Source organism: Nesoenas mayeri, assembly GCF_963082525.1.
Source record: "Nesoenas mayeri genome assembly, chromosome: 1".
In the NCBI taxonomy this organism is placed as follows: Eukaryota; Metazoa; Chordata; class Aves; order Columbiformes; family Columbidae; genus Nesoenas; species Nesoenas mayeri.
The window spans coordinates 68,091,839-68,107,860 of record NC_137541.1 but is presented as its reverse complement, the minus strand read 5'-3'; the positions used below and the strand labels follow the sequence as shown (position 1 = coordinate 68,107,860).

Genomic DNA, 16,022 nt, shown 5'->3' with positions numbered 1-16,022 from the left:
ACAGGGAAACCATCTGCTGCTGTATGTGAAAACCAGTCTGTGGAGAGGAAAGCAGCTTACCTGGTATGCACAGATGGGTACTGGTGACTGGGGTCAGCAAGGACTGGTCTTTCAACCTCTAACACATTACATAACGAGAAGGATTAGACGCCCTTAAATTGGGTTGATGCATTTAAATGGAGTTTATACTGAACTTCTGCATTCACAGGCTAAACTTGTTACTTACTGATCATCTCGCTTTCTTTCATTTCTTTACTGAGGAAAGGCACTTTTTTAGGGCTCTTCTTTCCCTGTATGAGACAGTTTGTAAATGTGCAAGTGTATCTGGGCAGAGTTTTACAACCATGAGTTTTCCAACAAACACGAAATTTTCATAATATACAATCCTGGGAAACTTAAGATTTCTCAATAACAAAAAAAGCTTTGGTCAAAATGGCTCTATGTCAAGTTTCATTTTATATGAACAGCCTTTGTTCAAAACAAATGTATTCTTAAGCAAAGTGTTTCAGTGTTATTCTCAAGTGAAAAATTCTGAATTCAAATAGTCACAACAAAAGGTTTAGAAAATTAGTAAACTTTTTTTGAGAAAGCCAGCTAACTGGAAAAGTCTTTGGCTAGCCAACTGTTATTGCTATCAGTCATGAATACCACCCAAACAGTAAGTTTAAAAAGGGCACATTTTGAATCAGAAGTACAGAGATTGCAGTGGTAGCTTGGGGAACTGCTCAAGACTTTTGTTCAAAAGTGTCTGTAGATCTTTTTCACAAATCATTCGTTCTTAAAATACTGGACAAAATAAGTTACGTACATAGGAAGGAAAAATGGAAATGTGGACTTTTGCACAGGCTCCTTGAGCTTCTTGTGAAATGCAGCTTCCTGGAGGGCTCCTGAGTACTAATTGATGACCACAGCCAAAGAAGGTAGAAAAGGTTTAATTATGACTGTTAATGGAGTTAATAGCAAAGGGTGAGACTGGAGTTCATGCTTAATTTGCCTGTCCCTGGTAGTGCTTGTTTATTTCAAGAATGCAAGTTATATAGCAGGGGACTATCCTGTTGGTGCTTTAAATAGCTTGAACATTTCTGTAATTGCCATGTCCTGAATTTTGTGAGTCATTCCATTATTACTTCTTGGAGCCAAAGTAACCAAGATGAAAATGTGCATCCTTCAGCTAGAAAATGAGTGGAGACCTAATATGTTTTCCTCCTTAAGTCAGTAACTTTTGTCAGATATTTCAAAACACATTAGTGATTACTGTGCTTCCTTTAATTTAAAAAGCTTCTTTTTCTTTCTTGCCTGCCCTCAAGCAGGTTAATTAACATTTTGCTCTTGCGAAATATCTTATGAGAACATCTACTTATTTTGCAGCTTTTGGGTAATATTCTTCCCATAGGCATTTTTGACTCTTCCTCTATAATTCGCTTTACCTTCTGTAATGTATTTGTAGGTGATTAAAGTTTGGACCCATCCTAAGAAACCTGTCTTTATGATTATTTTCTTTAAGTTATTGTTAACAGGATTGAACTAGATGGTCTTTTGAGGTCCCTTCCAATCCCTAACATTCTGTGATTCTTGCATAGGTCAAGCAGACAGTACAGTCATGTGTAACCATGAAAAATACTAAAGGGTGAAACCATTCAGGTTTTCCAAAGAGCTCCTATGATAATAATGTAACTTAAAAACTTGAGACCCAGAATCTCCTAATTAAGACTTTGTAAAACACACTAAATGCAAACACATCTGCCAGTGCCTGGGGGAGTGTAAGGAATCAAGCATGTTCTGCAGTTGCCCTGTTGTGTTCTTTCCATGTGTACCTGCCCTTGATGTTGCTGGAGAAAGGATACTGGCTCAGGTGATCTTACAGACTGTCCTTTTCCTTTCAGCTTTCTTACATGAGGTGTAAACTATGCATGTAAAAGTAAATCAGTAATTTTGGAAGCTTCTGAAATTAATTGTAAGCCTCTTTTCTTTAAATCTGTGTATACTACTGGTCTTTTAAAGTCACTGAATTGACATTGAGTTTAAATCTTATTGTTCTTGTTATAAAGTGATACTTGTACATTTGTTCAGTAATTCGGTACAGTTTATTTGGATCACGGGAAAGGAGAGCTGCTCTTATAGATGGTTCTGTTAGGAATAGTTACAGAATATAAATATTTGAGGGATTACTCAATAGCAGGCAATGAATGTTTTGTCCTTGTGAAATGCCAGTCTCTAATTAGCAGCAGGAGACAGGGCCTTAACTACAGGGTGGATTTTCAGCAGTAGCTGCCAAGAGAGGCTGTGAAATCAGATGGAACTGTTAAACACATCAGTAGGATGATAAGAATTTCAACTGATAAGATAAAGCTACATCCCTTTTGAATACCTTTATAAGAAAAGGTGGCCATGAAGCTGGTGAGGGGCCTGGAGCACAGGTCTTTTATAAGGAGTAGCTGAGGGAACTGGGGCTGTTTATCCTGGAGAAAAGGAGGCTGAGGGGGGACCTTATTGCTGTCTACAACTACCTCAAAGTAGGTTGTATCATGGAAGGTGGTGGTCTCTTCTCCCAAGTAGCAAGTGATAGGACAAGAGGAAATGGCCTCGAGTTGAGCCAGGGGAGGTTTAGATTGGATATTAGGAAAAAATGCTTCACGGAAAGGGTTGTCAGGCATTGGAACAGGCTGCCCACGGAAGTGGTGGAGTCACCATCCCTGAAGATGTTTAAAAGGCGTTTAGATGAGGTTCTTAAGGACATGGTTTAGTGCTAGAGTTAGGTTATGTTTGGACTCAATGATCCTGAGGGTCTCTTCCAACTGAAATGTTTCTATGATTCTATAAAATAGCGCTGAAATAAATGTTAGAAACATGTCAGCTTGCCCATGTAATGACCTGTAGTCAGATCTGAAAGACTCAATGCATACTTTAGAATTACCTTTTCAACTGGTAGAAGTTAAAAGCTGTCTTGGCAGGCTTTTTTAGCTGAACAGTAGGAGATGAAAAGATGACTCTGGAGATCACCAAGATCAAGAGGAAACTCAGTCCCCAGCTTTCTAACCTAATGTTTTCTTTTACTGAAGAGTCCAGTGGTATTCTGCTCATAAAAAGTCGTGCTACAAAAGGTAGGGGTGGTGTGACCTCCTTTGCTAAAGTCGTTGGTCATGTTTCAGCAATGCTTTACCAGACTGGCCTTGGCTTGGAAAAGGTAATAGAAAAGACAGAGAGGAGTTCAAAGTTCCCTGCATTATAGTCCACTCTTTCCTCAGTTTTGGCTCCACCAATATCATCTTCTAGCAGGCCTGCTAAATGTCTAGCAGCCATCAGGCATGCCCTTTGGCAGAGCGCACTGGTAGTATCACAGTTTCCTTCCTCTAAAGCATCAGACCTTTTTCAAGATATTTGCTCTGTTCCCACAGTTCTCTGTTGGTTTCTGTTTTCCAGACATAGCTCTGTCTCTGCAACAGGAGAAGGGTGGGGTTTTTTTCTCTCCTCTTTTTTTTTTTTTTCCAAGTACAGAATTTAGATCAGATGCATTCTCTATCCAAGCGTTTGGTATTTCATGAGACTGCCTCAGATCCACAGCCCACATGCCTGGACCTGAAATATGTCAGATTTTCCCCAGATGTGTCCCTCTTGTGAGGGCTTTGGCCATGAGCCTGATGTTTTTGGATACATAGTAATCCCAGGCAAATGGCAGCTACATGAGCACAAATCAAGTGCAGAATATGTGAGCTGTTTCCCTGACATCCATAGATATGGCAAACCTGACATGTGGTAAATCCAGTGCTGTTTGGGCAGGTTTCCTTTGCTGAGATCGCTGTAGTGTCACTTGCAAACATCTCTGGGATGTCCTGGTATGCAGGGAGCCCTGTGTGAGTCTACGAATCTCCTGCCTGAACTCTAGAGGCTGGTAGTGGGGCCCCTGTGAGCACAATTGGAGAACAATAGCAGAGGCCTTGAGAAGAAATTTGGGAATGTTTGCATTGGCATTCGGGAATATTTAGTGTCTTCATAAGGTGTTTGGTTGGTTTATTATTGACATCAGTGTGGATGTGTATGTAGTACAAGAAATATTTTACAGTGAGGGTGGTTAAAATACTGGCCCAGGTTGCCTAGATAGGTGGTAGATGCCCCATCGCTGGAGACATTCAAGGCCAGGTTGGATGGGGCTCTGAGCAACCTGATCTAGTTGAAGATGCTGCTCATTGCAAGAGGGCTGGACTAGATGACCTTTGAATGTCCCTTCCAACACTAACTATTCTATGATTCTTTGAATGTGGGCACAGGAGGATACCAGGATGAAAACATAAATCATGTATGGGCAATTACTGGTCTCTAAAGGAGTGCACTTGAGGGCTAGGCAGAACCCCTTTTGGGGCATGATTAGATGTGATGTTCTTTGATGACCAAAGAGGTCATTGATGGCTTTGATCAAGCCATAGCTAAACCAAAGAGGGTTTGATGCACTAGATTTGACTGTGGTAAGTTATGAATGTATTTTGGAAGAACTAGCTATTGAAAAGTGAATTTACTGAAGTTAAAAGTTGAGGTAAAAAAGGTTTTATTTTAGAAGGGCAAGAATCACAAAATTAGTTTAATAAGGTCACCTATACTTACAAATGATAAAATTATTTTTATAAGGTCAGTTATACTTAAGAATCACAAAATTAGTTAATAAGGTCAGCTATACTTAGGAGACTTAAATTGACTTAATATGGAAGAAAGGGGGGAAAGTTCTACGTATTTAAATTGGAGGTGTAAAAATTATCTAGAAGTCACATCCCAAACAGGCAAAAATTACACGGAGAGTCTATAGGCCCAGTTAGAGCAATAATCATCTCAGAATAAGTTACTGATTCTGGGAAGAGAGCCTACAAGTAGAAAGAAAGTTATATCATATAGAACATTGTATCTTAGATATGCAATGATGATGCAAAATAAATTCAGAAAAGTAGCACAAACATCTTGAGATGTGTTATATCAAAACAGAGGACAAGGAGTATCAGAAATGTTGCATTATGTAAATGGAATAGAGATTAGATAGTCTTAAATTATATCCCCAGAATGGATTATTTCATTTACAGCAGTATTGAACACAAGGTGGATAATGGGAATGAGGATAGGGAAAATACCACGTTTAAAGCCAAGAATTAAAGAATTTAATATGCTTCTCTCAGGGGAAATGACTAATCTTTATCCCAGAATTCTGAAAACACATCTAAAATTACATATCCGTAAGCAAGTATTTTAAATAGATCTGTCAAGTTGGGTGTGGAACCGTATGACTAGAGAATAGGAAATAAAATATTTTTTTTATTTGAGAACAGAGGACAAAGTAATCTTACAGAACTGTTACCTTGACCTTAATAACATTCAGCACTTTAGAAGAAATTCTGAAGGAATTCTGAAGAATCTCAGTACAGACAAGAGAAAGAAACCTGCAACATAATTAAATTAGTTCTTTACCATAAGTAGTTCACACCAGACTAAACTGATAGTTCTTTGATGAAATGAAATAACTTTTCTTTGCCTAGACATCAGTTATGGAATATGATCTAGATGAATTTTAATTGAACACTTGACACAATGCCACGATGGATGGAAACTATCAGTTCAACTGGAAAAGATAGATATTACTAGGAAAAAAAAAGAGTTGAAGTAGGTATGCAAGCAGTTTATAGGCATATGAGTAAGTAGTAATGTCCAAGGTTAAGTGCTGAGCTGGAAGTTCCTCATAGACCAATTCTTTTGTCATGACTTTGAATAAAAATATAAGAATGTGAAAATGTTAGTGAGGAAGCATCATCAATAACTATGTGCGTTTGGATATCATGTAGAGGAAGAAATGATGAATTTGAAGAGAGAAATTAAAGACATGGCATGAAACGAGCTACTACAGACTGCAAGCTCAGGCACTTTGATACCAATGACAAGAATTGTCCACTACATGCTAGAAGACCATTGTTGAAAACAACAGAAGAAGGAGAACGGTCTGGACTAATATTAACCTCTGACCTACCATGGGTGGTTGGTGATGTTGCATTTAGAAAGCCAAGCCTGATCCTGAAGGGTGTCTCTGGTCACAGTAAGGAGTCATTAATGCCATTGTACAAGCGGTGATGAGATCTCACCTCCAATGGTATGTGTAACTCTTGTTGCTTTTAAGGAAGGGTTGGGCAATGTAACTGTACCTTGAAAATAGGAAACAATGACCTGGGTTAAATAAATCAAAACCCTTCAGTTACTTAGATAAACACCAACAGCATTTTGTAAAATATTTCTTCTTACCAATAGATCCGGGAGTTGGTGTTTAATACATGGTTAGTTCTGGGGAGAATTAGTAGGCAGTATTTCACTTAGGAATGTTGCTGTTTCTAAACTGTGCCTTCCTAAGCATGTTGCTTACCCTGTAAGCTAACCAACAAGAATTAAGTTGACTCTTAGGCAGATGAATGGTACAGGTCCTGCATCTCGTTTAAATGCACAGAGTAGGGCAGAAGATAGGGAGACCTGCTTTACAGAAGGATTTCCAGCTTGGTAAACCACCAAAAAAATAATAGAAGTTGAGGTTAAACTCAGCTAACTTGCTAATCTTACTGCTTCTTAAGTCTTAAAATAAGTTCTTCTCCCTTCTAAAAACATTTGGGCTGTACTTAGGAATGTGTCTTTGACTCAACAGACAGATTCCTGACTTATGCACCAGAGGTTCTTTGAATTGTTTGGGCTAAGTATTTGCTCAGAGTTCCAGAATGGGTTTGTGGTCTTATTTAACCTGCCGTCTGCAGTGTGCAGCTTTCCCTTGCTTCAGCAAAACTGCATGGTTGTCAAGTTACTAAGCAAAATACACAGATTTCTGTAAGATGTTATCTAGATCAAGAATTTAACGACACAATGTAGAACAGGACATGTAGTAGGTTAATGAAGATTTACAAAATTAAAGGAATACAGATTAAAAGGAAGTGCAAGAATGCTGGAAGGTGTGTGAATCATCGTGCTTAAGGATCTAAAACAGTGTCACAAGGTTTGGAAAAAAAACAGGTGCTATTCTATCATTATTGGGACCATCCGTTCAGATGCCTGGTACTGGTCACTGTCAGGAACAGGAGTCTGGACCAGGTGTGACTCTTCATGTCATGTCTTCCTCTGTTAGAATGACAACTCCGGGTAAAAAAATCTTAAGGATTCTCTTATTTCTTTCCGTAGCCTGTTATGCCTCATAATCTTCATCTCCTGGTAGTGTCTAAGACCTGTTTGTGGCTAGCACTCTAGTCTTTTTTCATGCTTCTTTTGCAAGCATACATGACTCAGAAAACTTCTTTCAACCTTGTGAAAGACATGGGTGTCGGCATGAAAAGGGTGCAGAAATGTTTTTGGTCTTTCAACTTCAGCCTAAATCCTCCATATGAGCCCCTTTCTCCCCTCACCATGAACTTTCTCTGAATGCCTGTGATTTTGTTTTTTTTTTTTTTTTTAAAGCACAGAATCAGATAAGAAATGTAAAAAAAGAAAACTCAGGGGCTGATTGGTGTTTGGCAAAAACCTTTTTTATTTTGGGCTTTGGCCATCCCTATTGTCTGGTACTGTCACCTAAAAAAGAATGAAGGAAAAAATATTTGAAGGTCTTGCAAACTTATTACCGTATTCATTTTGAAAGTCAGGGAAGAGGAAAGGATTACAAGATTACTACTCTGTAAAATTACAGTTTGCAATGAGACTAATATTTTGAGATGTCCTTTGAGAGTCTCCATTCACACTTCTGCTCAAGTACTATTCTTTAATGTCATAATTTACAGACACTTCTAAAAAGATTCACTTCACTTTTCAGTTACATTTACCAGAACTTGTTTGGCCTAGAGATGGGAACCAAGTGCTTTTTTCAGGAGGTATCTGCTTTTAGAAGGGCACCTGAAGCAGGCAGTCTAGGTTTCATTGATTGTCTTGTACCATTATCATCCATGGTGTTGCCTTCAGTGCTGTGCTAAGGTACCTTGCAGATGCTTGGTGTTTTATTTGGGTTCCTCTATGCAGAAAACAGCCTCAGAAATAATTTCTAACAGCATCTCATGATCCATTAAATGTCAGTCTTTGGATTGTTCCTCTTTCTCAGCATTTATTCCTTGCTTTAAGATCTGGTTGCAGTTTCAGTTCACAACAGAGCAAGCTTCCCAGGTAAGGAGAGACAACAACAGAACATATCTTTGCGTTCGTCCTGCTCTTGGAAAGAGAGGTGTTAGAGATGGCTTCTGGGGCCATGGTTGCTCTGCAGCATGATTTCTTCTTTTCTCCCTGTGCACAGCTTACTGTGAATGAGTCTGAACCATCCCAAGGCAGTACTGATATTTCAAGTGTGTGGGGAGACTAAATGATACAAGTTGTTTGTTTGTTTGTTTGTTTGTTTCATACCTTGGCATCTATTAAGTTTCTCATATGCTTCAATCCTGTTGCACAGTCCTGCTGTGCTTCTTGACCTTTTGAAGTTCATGGACTTAAACCTTAGAAATGGGAGGAGAAAGGGATCTTGGAGAAGAGAGTCCTTCACCTACTTGACCACCCTCTCATTGAAGCCCATTGTCATCATGCCCACAAAGTGCAACAGTACTGTGGTACCTGGTGGAAATATGGTTCTTCTCTTGGCATTGTCACCATAGCAGATGCAAATGATGCTTGTGACTATGGCAGAGCTCTGTATAGTGTCTGTGGTGAGGGTAAGCACAGCAAGGAGATAATCTGTCAGACCCATGGACACTTGCTGTTTTGCAGCAGTCTGGGGACCCATTGCAGGAAAGAACTATGAGGATGATATTTGCAATTTATTCAGTCTGTGACCTTGAGCATGGCCCTAGGAATGGAGTTAGAAGATGTTGTATGAGCAGCAATAAGTGAGCAGTAATGGTAATTTACCAAGTATCTTTTACCTTAATATCTTGGAGGCAGGATCACAAATATTTTGTAGCAGGACTGAACTGCTAGACCAGTGGCTTTCCATTGCTTTTAGGCTGCTGAAGAAGTTTCCCAGCAGAGGTGACAATCTCTTCATGGTCGGTTTACTCCTACTAAGGCTTTGTTTTTATCACCATCTTTCACAGAACTTGAGCAGTTGTGGTGCAGGAAACACCCAGAAAGCTGCAATGTATGAGGCTGAAAATCACAGGGCATAGTGGAACACACACATTTTCAGACACAGCTAGTACCATTTGTTTGCTCAAGTCCTTTGGGAATGAGGGGCTTGGACAGATGACACAAAATCCACCATTTGGAGAGAAGGAGAAATTTATTGGTACTTTTATAAAAGGAAACAGTATCTGTAATACATAGTTATAAATATTTATAAATATTCTGTGGGACTTAAGACCCATTCAAATAAATAAATAAATATTGCAATATAAATAAGAAATGCTTTCTTACTAGCTGGTGATGGCCAGCATCTCCTTTGAAGAATTAATTCTTCTGATATTTCAATACAGTTTTCTATAGTTACAAATACAATTTTTAATGCAAAATCCATTGTGCATTCACTCTTAGCTTAGAGACTAAATGCTCTGGCTATTGGTGGAGAGAGTAACCCTTCTTACTTTGTTGTAGTGTATGTATATAGAGAAAATATAGAGATTTAACCCCAACAACATTTCCCATTATTCAAATTGTTTTGGGTCCATTGACTCAGAGTCTTAGAGAGCTCTGTGTAGCTTACAACAATTTCTGATAAACGAAAAATTTACTTATGTAATTGAAGCCTGGAGTTCTCAGGGAGCAAAAGCCAAGAAGGATGGTAGAGGAATCAAGTAAAATTATTAAACTAGAACATACAAATAAAATCACAGCTCTCCACTGTGTAGACAGCAAGGTAAGAAATCTTGTTGTATTTTGAGTAAGCAAGAAAATCCACAACAATCTGCACACCCTACAATTCTCCTAAATCCAATAGAATCACTCCTTTCCTTTTGAAACTAATCAAAAGCATGATGAGTTTAGAGGATGACAAACAATCTTGTAATTTATTACATGACAGAAACATCTGGTTTGCCCTGTGCTCCTAAGAACTAATACAAATTGGGAATCACTCCACATAGGAAAATTATTGTAACAGCAGAATCAGGCCCTATGACTTTTCTAACATAGCAACTTGGATGTTGTAGATAAAGAGATACTGTGTATACATGCTTATACATCTATATATATATATATATATATATATATAAATATTTTAAATGCTGTCAGTAGGACAGTCTCTGCACTAAATCCAGAACAACCTCAATGAAAGCAAAGAACACAGAGGGCCTCATTTTGATTTTGTTACACTGTTATAACTCCAGTGGCTTCAGTGAATTATTTCACAAGGCAGACAGAACAGGACCAGAATCTAACTTGATGTCTTTTACATTATTGCTATGGGGACACTTGGGACAAATGTCCCATTTTCAGATTGCTGTCAGGCTGTTAAACATACTAAATAAACAAAACAGAAGAATCTGCATCTTGACATGCAGAAAATGCACACACACCAAAATAAAAAGCTGTTCTCAATTTTCTACCACACTGGATTTTTCTGCAGCTCATTGGTATCTTGCTATAGATTTCTATGGAGTACATCAACAATAACTTTTTCAAAACGACACAGATTTAATATTACAAGAATATCGAATCAAAATTAAAAGAAATAAGGGAGAAAAATAGCTAGCATGTACACGTTTTTCAGAATCCTTGTGGAAATGAATATACCTCCATTAAAACCAATCAAGCTCTACTGAATTCTACCAGCTAACAATTTGACACCTGAACTACCATCAAAAACTCTGCTCTGCAGATATTGCATCTTAACTAAAGATTTGTAAACTTCAGATGTATATATGGAGGTTAGATTCTGATAAGTAAACTTACCCATAACATACACCAATCGAGGGAAAAAGTTTCGTCAATATTAGATATTTCCTGATTAATAGTAATTTCACTCTTACAGGTATAAAGTATCTGATACCTGCTCAGAACTAAATAGAAACACAGATACTAAACTTAGATTCTCATTTTCGAAATACAGTCCTCATTTTCACTCATTATATGAGAGTCTCCATGAGCTATTAAGAGTTTCACACCTGTAGGTCATAATTTTGGAGATTTTTTTCCCCTTGTATAGTTCAGCAGTGTGCAAAACAAACCATCCTGTTTAACACAGTATTGATTATTAGTAATCCCGGTACTTCTACCTGGGTTGGAAATATGCAAAACTAATGAATGTCTCTGTATTATATTTCCATATTGTGATGCCAAAATTTAGTGAATACAGAAATGTGATAGATAAGGACTTGAGAGAATCATATAATAGAATAATCTGAGAGAACAGTGAAACTCTTCTCTTTTTTCCCAGACCTCAGCTTGGATTCAATAAGCATCAGAAATTACTCTTTCTGCCCCAGAGCATTTTATCTTGTCCTGTTCTCCTGCCAGTTACTCCTGTTTTCCTTGTGTGCTGCTCCTGTGACGGCAATGCCATCACTTTTTCACTCCTATGGGTGTGAAAAGAAACTGAAGCTCCAACTTAACAGCTAAAAACATATATAATAATAGTAGGTTTTATATAATAATATAGCACACCATCAGTCTGTTTGTCTGCTGTACTTGCACAGCCAGGGATGGTGCCAGTGAGAGGATTCCCTGCCTCTGTTGGAATATCAGATGCTCCAGGTCTCTTGCCAGTTACATCAGGAATGTAACATCATTTTTGCATTTCATTTAAATGAATTCTTTTCTTCGCTGCTATATACCTAAGGTGATTCAGACCCTAAAATGTTTGTATTATTATTTTCAAAAATGTATTTCTTTCCAGTAAATCAGAGCCCAAATTAGAAAATGTCCAAATTGTTTTTCCAATAAACTTTCATCTATATATAGGGACAACATTGGAAATTAAGGATTTTTTGCCGATGTCTTCAGGTTTCTAATAGCCACTTTGACACTCAGACAGTTCTGTTTGCTTATTTGTCCATGTCTTTGAATTGCAAATAGTAGCGCTCCAGTTATCTTGTAATGTAAAAGCGGGGACTTGCGTACCTCCTGGCATCCATCATAGCGTGTGGGTCATCTGGGTTGACCACGTCATTCTGGTTGATTCTCATGGGTTCTCTGGGCATGTGGGAAAAGTCTGCTTGCTGCTGCAACAGAGATCCAAACACGGAGATCTTTCTCTGAGGGACCAGGATCTGGTGAGGATCCATTGGATCGATATCTGCACTTCTAGTATTTCTGTGGGGCTCAGGTGTGTTGAATCGAAACAAAGGGATTTCATTTTTCCTGGACAAAAACTGGGAGTATGGTGGTGGATTCATACCAGGGAAGAAAGCTTGTTTAACCCTGCCTAAGCTAACCAGGAAGTTGTGTTTGGGAGACTGGTAAACATCATATCCATTTTCCAGTGTCCTGTGGTTAAACATGCAGTCCTCTTGACTGAAGTAATGCTTAGGGAAAAAAAATATGACACCTGTGAGCAGAGGGATTTGGTGAGGGGCAAGTGCTGAAAGCAAAGAGGGATGAGATCTGGCAGCAAGCCTTTTTCTGATCTGCCAGCTCTGTCACTCAGCTCAGTCAAATGCAGAATCATACAACCGTTTCAGTTGGAAGAGACTCTCAGGATCATCAAGTCCAACCATTAACTAACACTAAGCCATGTCCCTAAGAACCTCATCTAAATGCCTTTTAAACACCTCCAGGGATGGTGACTCCACCACTTCCCTGGGCAGCCTGTTCCAATGCCTGACAACCCTTTCCGTGAAGCATTTTTTCCTAATATCCAATCTAAACCTCCCCTGGCTCAACTTGAGGCCGTTTCCTCTTGTTCTACCACTTGTTATTTGGGAGAAGAGACCAACACCCTCCATACTACAACCTCCTTTCAGGTAGCTGTAGACAGTGATAAGGTCTCCCCTCAGCCTCCTTTTCTCCAGGCTAAACAGCCCCAGTTACCCCAGCTGTTCCTCATCAGACTTGTGCTCCAGACCCCTCACCAGCTTCGTTGCCCTTCTCTGAAATTTCTTTAGTACCTCAATGTCCTTCTTATGACGAGGGTCCCAAAATTGAACACAGGATTCAAGGTCCGGTCTCATCAGTGCTGAGTACAGTGGCACAATCGCCACTCCTGCTGGCCACACTATTCCTAATACAAGCCAGGATGCTGTTGGATCTGTGATTCATGCCCATGTTTTCAGCAAAGGTATTATCATAATAACACTGTTTTCTTTCAGAAGGCTGCATTGTCTAAGCTACTCCCAACCCATGGCTCTACGCTATAACAGGAATTCACATTGGTCCACCACTGGATCTCATTCTGCCTGCATTTACCCAAGCAGGAACTCGGATGATATTTTTCAGCTCTACAACTCAATACAATCAAAGAAGAGAGAAAAGTTTAACCTAAGTGACAGGTCCTTAGCTCCCTTACATCTACATCCTCCTGCTATAGCAATGCAGATTTGTCCTAGCTAAGGAAACAGGCACCACAGAAGCAGACTGCACCTGCCTTACAGTCTTGAGTCTTAGTAAAGCTTACTCACCGAGCCAAAAATGTTTCCCTTTGTGTCCATGCACAGATAGCGTCCACTCTTCACACCTGTGATTATCACTGAGCCAGCACCCTCGGACTTGATCATTAGAGCACCTGTTTAGAAAAAACAAAGATGTCAAATCCAGGACCCAGTTCAACTCTGCACCACTGCCTTACATATCCACACATGATCCACCTGGAAGTGTCCTCTGGGGGTCTGAACCAACCTCCTGTGTGAACTGGAGCTATTTCCCACCCTAGATCAGGTTACCCCTGGCTTTGTCTGTCTGAGCCTTGGAAAGCTCCAAGGATGAAGATGCCACCACCTCTCTGGGTGCCCCATTCCGGTGCTGCAGTAACCTTCCAAAGACAATTATTTTTGCTCTGGAGTCACAAACCACAGTCTGAGGCTATTATCCTTTAGTTCTGTCATCAGCCACTCCCAAAGGGCATTTGTCTTCCTTGCCTTTGTGACTGTCCTGTGGTATTAGATTGTCTTTACCCCCCTTTTTGCTATACTAAACAAGCCTAGCTCCCTCAGCCTTTCCCAATAGAGTGTGCTCAAGGCCCCTGACCATCCTGAAAACCCTCTGCCAGACCAACTTGTTTCTCCACATCCATCTTGAACTGGGGTTGCTCTGGTGCTCCAAGAGCAGTTTCACAGGTGCCGAGTAAAGTGGGAGTAGTAACTTCCCTTGACCTGCTGACTGCAGTAAGTGATTTGCCCTCCTCTCCAATTGAGTGTGCTGTCGACTTATATTTGACTTGGTGCCCACTGTAACCCTCATGTCCTACCCAGGAGGGCTGTACACAAGCAGCTTCCTCCCAGCCTGTGTGGCTGCATGTGGTTATTGCACCCCTGGGGCAGAACTTGGCACTTCTCATTTATCTGGCATCTCACTGGGCAGAGATTCAGTCACCCTCCTTTTTATGACCCCTTTTGTTTTCTGATATCCACCTTTCCTGCTTCACCATTCCAAATATTGGTGTATTTGCTTCATGGCAAACATGGGCAAAACATGGTATTTCACTGGCTGTTCTCTAAAACATCACATTGATTCTTGACCAATATACATCAAATGAGTTTTATAAAACCTTTAAATATGCTGGAAGAGTAATAATAAGACAGTGCAAGCATCCATGCAAGTATTTCATTGGTAATTTCTAAAAAGGAAAATAAAATAGAAGAATCCTTGATCCTTTAGTCTCCTTGATTAAATTATAACTTTTAAATACATCCTTTACTCCTTATATACTTATGTAAAAAGATCATTACACAGGCTTACATTTTTGATTGAGTGGATGAGGAAGATGCTATGCAGCAATAATAATAAATATGACTTTATGATGACTAGCTACTTGTGATTCGAGTGCTGTTAGAAGTACTTTTGAAATGCTATGAAAGAACCCTAAGTATTAAAAAACCCAATTATTTTTAGTAACTATAGTGTTTTGGCCAGGTATTCAGAGAAGGAAGAAGAATACCCTAGTTTTACATGTAAATAAACTATGATGAAACAATCTGAGAACTTTTTAGTTACAGTAGGAAATGGTTACTCCAGACACTGACCACTTCTGTTCTGACAGGAGTTGGACTCGATGATCTTTGTGGGTCCCTTCTAACTCAGGACATTCTATGATTTATTCCATGATTCTATGATTCTATGACAGTCTAGCCTTTCATAATTTCCCACTGTTTAATTGACTTTTGCATATTCAGTTACCCATGGTCTATGCACATATAAAGACGCAAATTTGAAGCTTGTCTCACAAACCAATTTCCAAGGCAGAGATATATTGATGTATTTGGAAGGAAATAACCTAGTCCGAGTAGTTATCAGCTCTCTACCCCAAAATAAAAAATTTACAGATGCTATCAGTTTTCTACCATTGCTGTGTTGTGTTTCCTCAGTGCGGTTCCTTTGGTGATACTGTCACTGCAGAGGGAAGTAGCGATTTAGGGGATTTCATCCCAAACTCTAACAGGAACTTCCACAAGAAGCTGTGGGTAAAATCATGAGGTGAAGGATAATTCAGGTAGTTTTTGCTTGCAGAGTATCACAGGAACTGTATTTCTTTTAGGTGAGGAATGAAATTCCCCATCCACTAGATTTTTTTGAAGTGATTTTGTTTATTTGTTAAACAAAAAGAGGTTTATAATTATATATGTTTTCCATCTCATATCTATACTCTTCCGTCACCCCACCTAGTGAGAGGAGGGGATTTTTTAGAGGTAGTGAGAAAGTAAAACTCGTTTTCTCCCTCCCCTGCTCCCATAAAGCTACTTACTGTAAATGGTTTGGTGAGGAGCGCCATCAACGTAGCCATCAGTGTTGATTTGGAGATGGAAGCTGTTCCTCTCTGTATCTGTGTAGAGGTGCATGAGGCGATCTCCATTCCCCCAGCTGGGATTCAGCAGCGGAGAGGAGTTGGGAAAGGCGAGGGCAGCCCTCAGGCTGCAGAGAGCCAGCAGCATGCAGCCCAGGCAGCTGTAGGGACTGTTTTGCGGCAT

The 16,022-nt window shown here is 39.6% G+C and overlaps 1 protein-coding gene across 1 annotated transcript; it reads right to left on the bottom strand.

Annotated features, from left to right (window-relative positions):
- Positions 1–11,990: 11,990 nt before the first annotated feature.
- On the bottom strand, positions 11,991–16,022 carry FGF23 (fibroblast growth factor 23; the record flags this gene model as incomplete). The annotated part of the gene is made up of 3 exons (XM_080363313.1): positions 11,991–12,428; positions 13,521–13,624; positions 15,800–16,022. The coding sequence occupies 3 exons, from the start codon at positions 16,020–16,022 to the stop codon at positions 11,991–11,993; spliced, it is 765 nt and encodes a 254-aa protein (XP_080219439.1).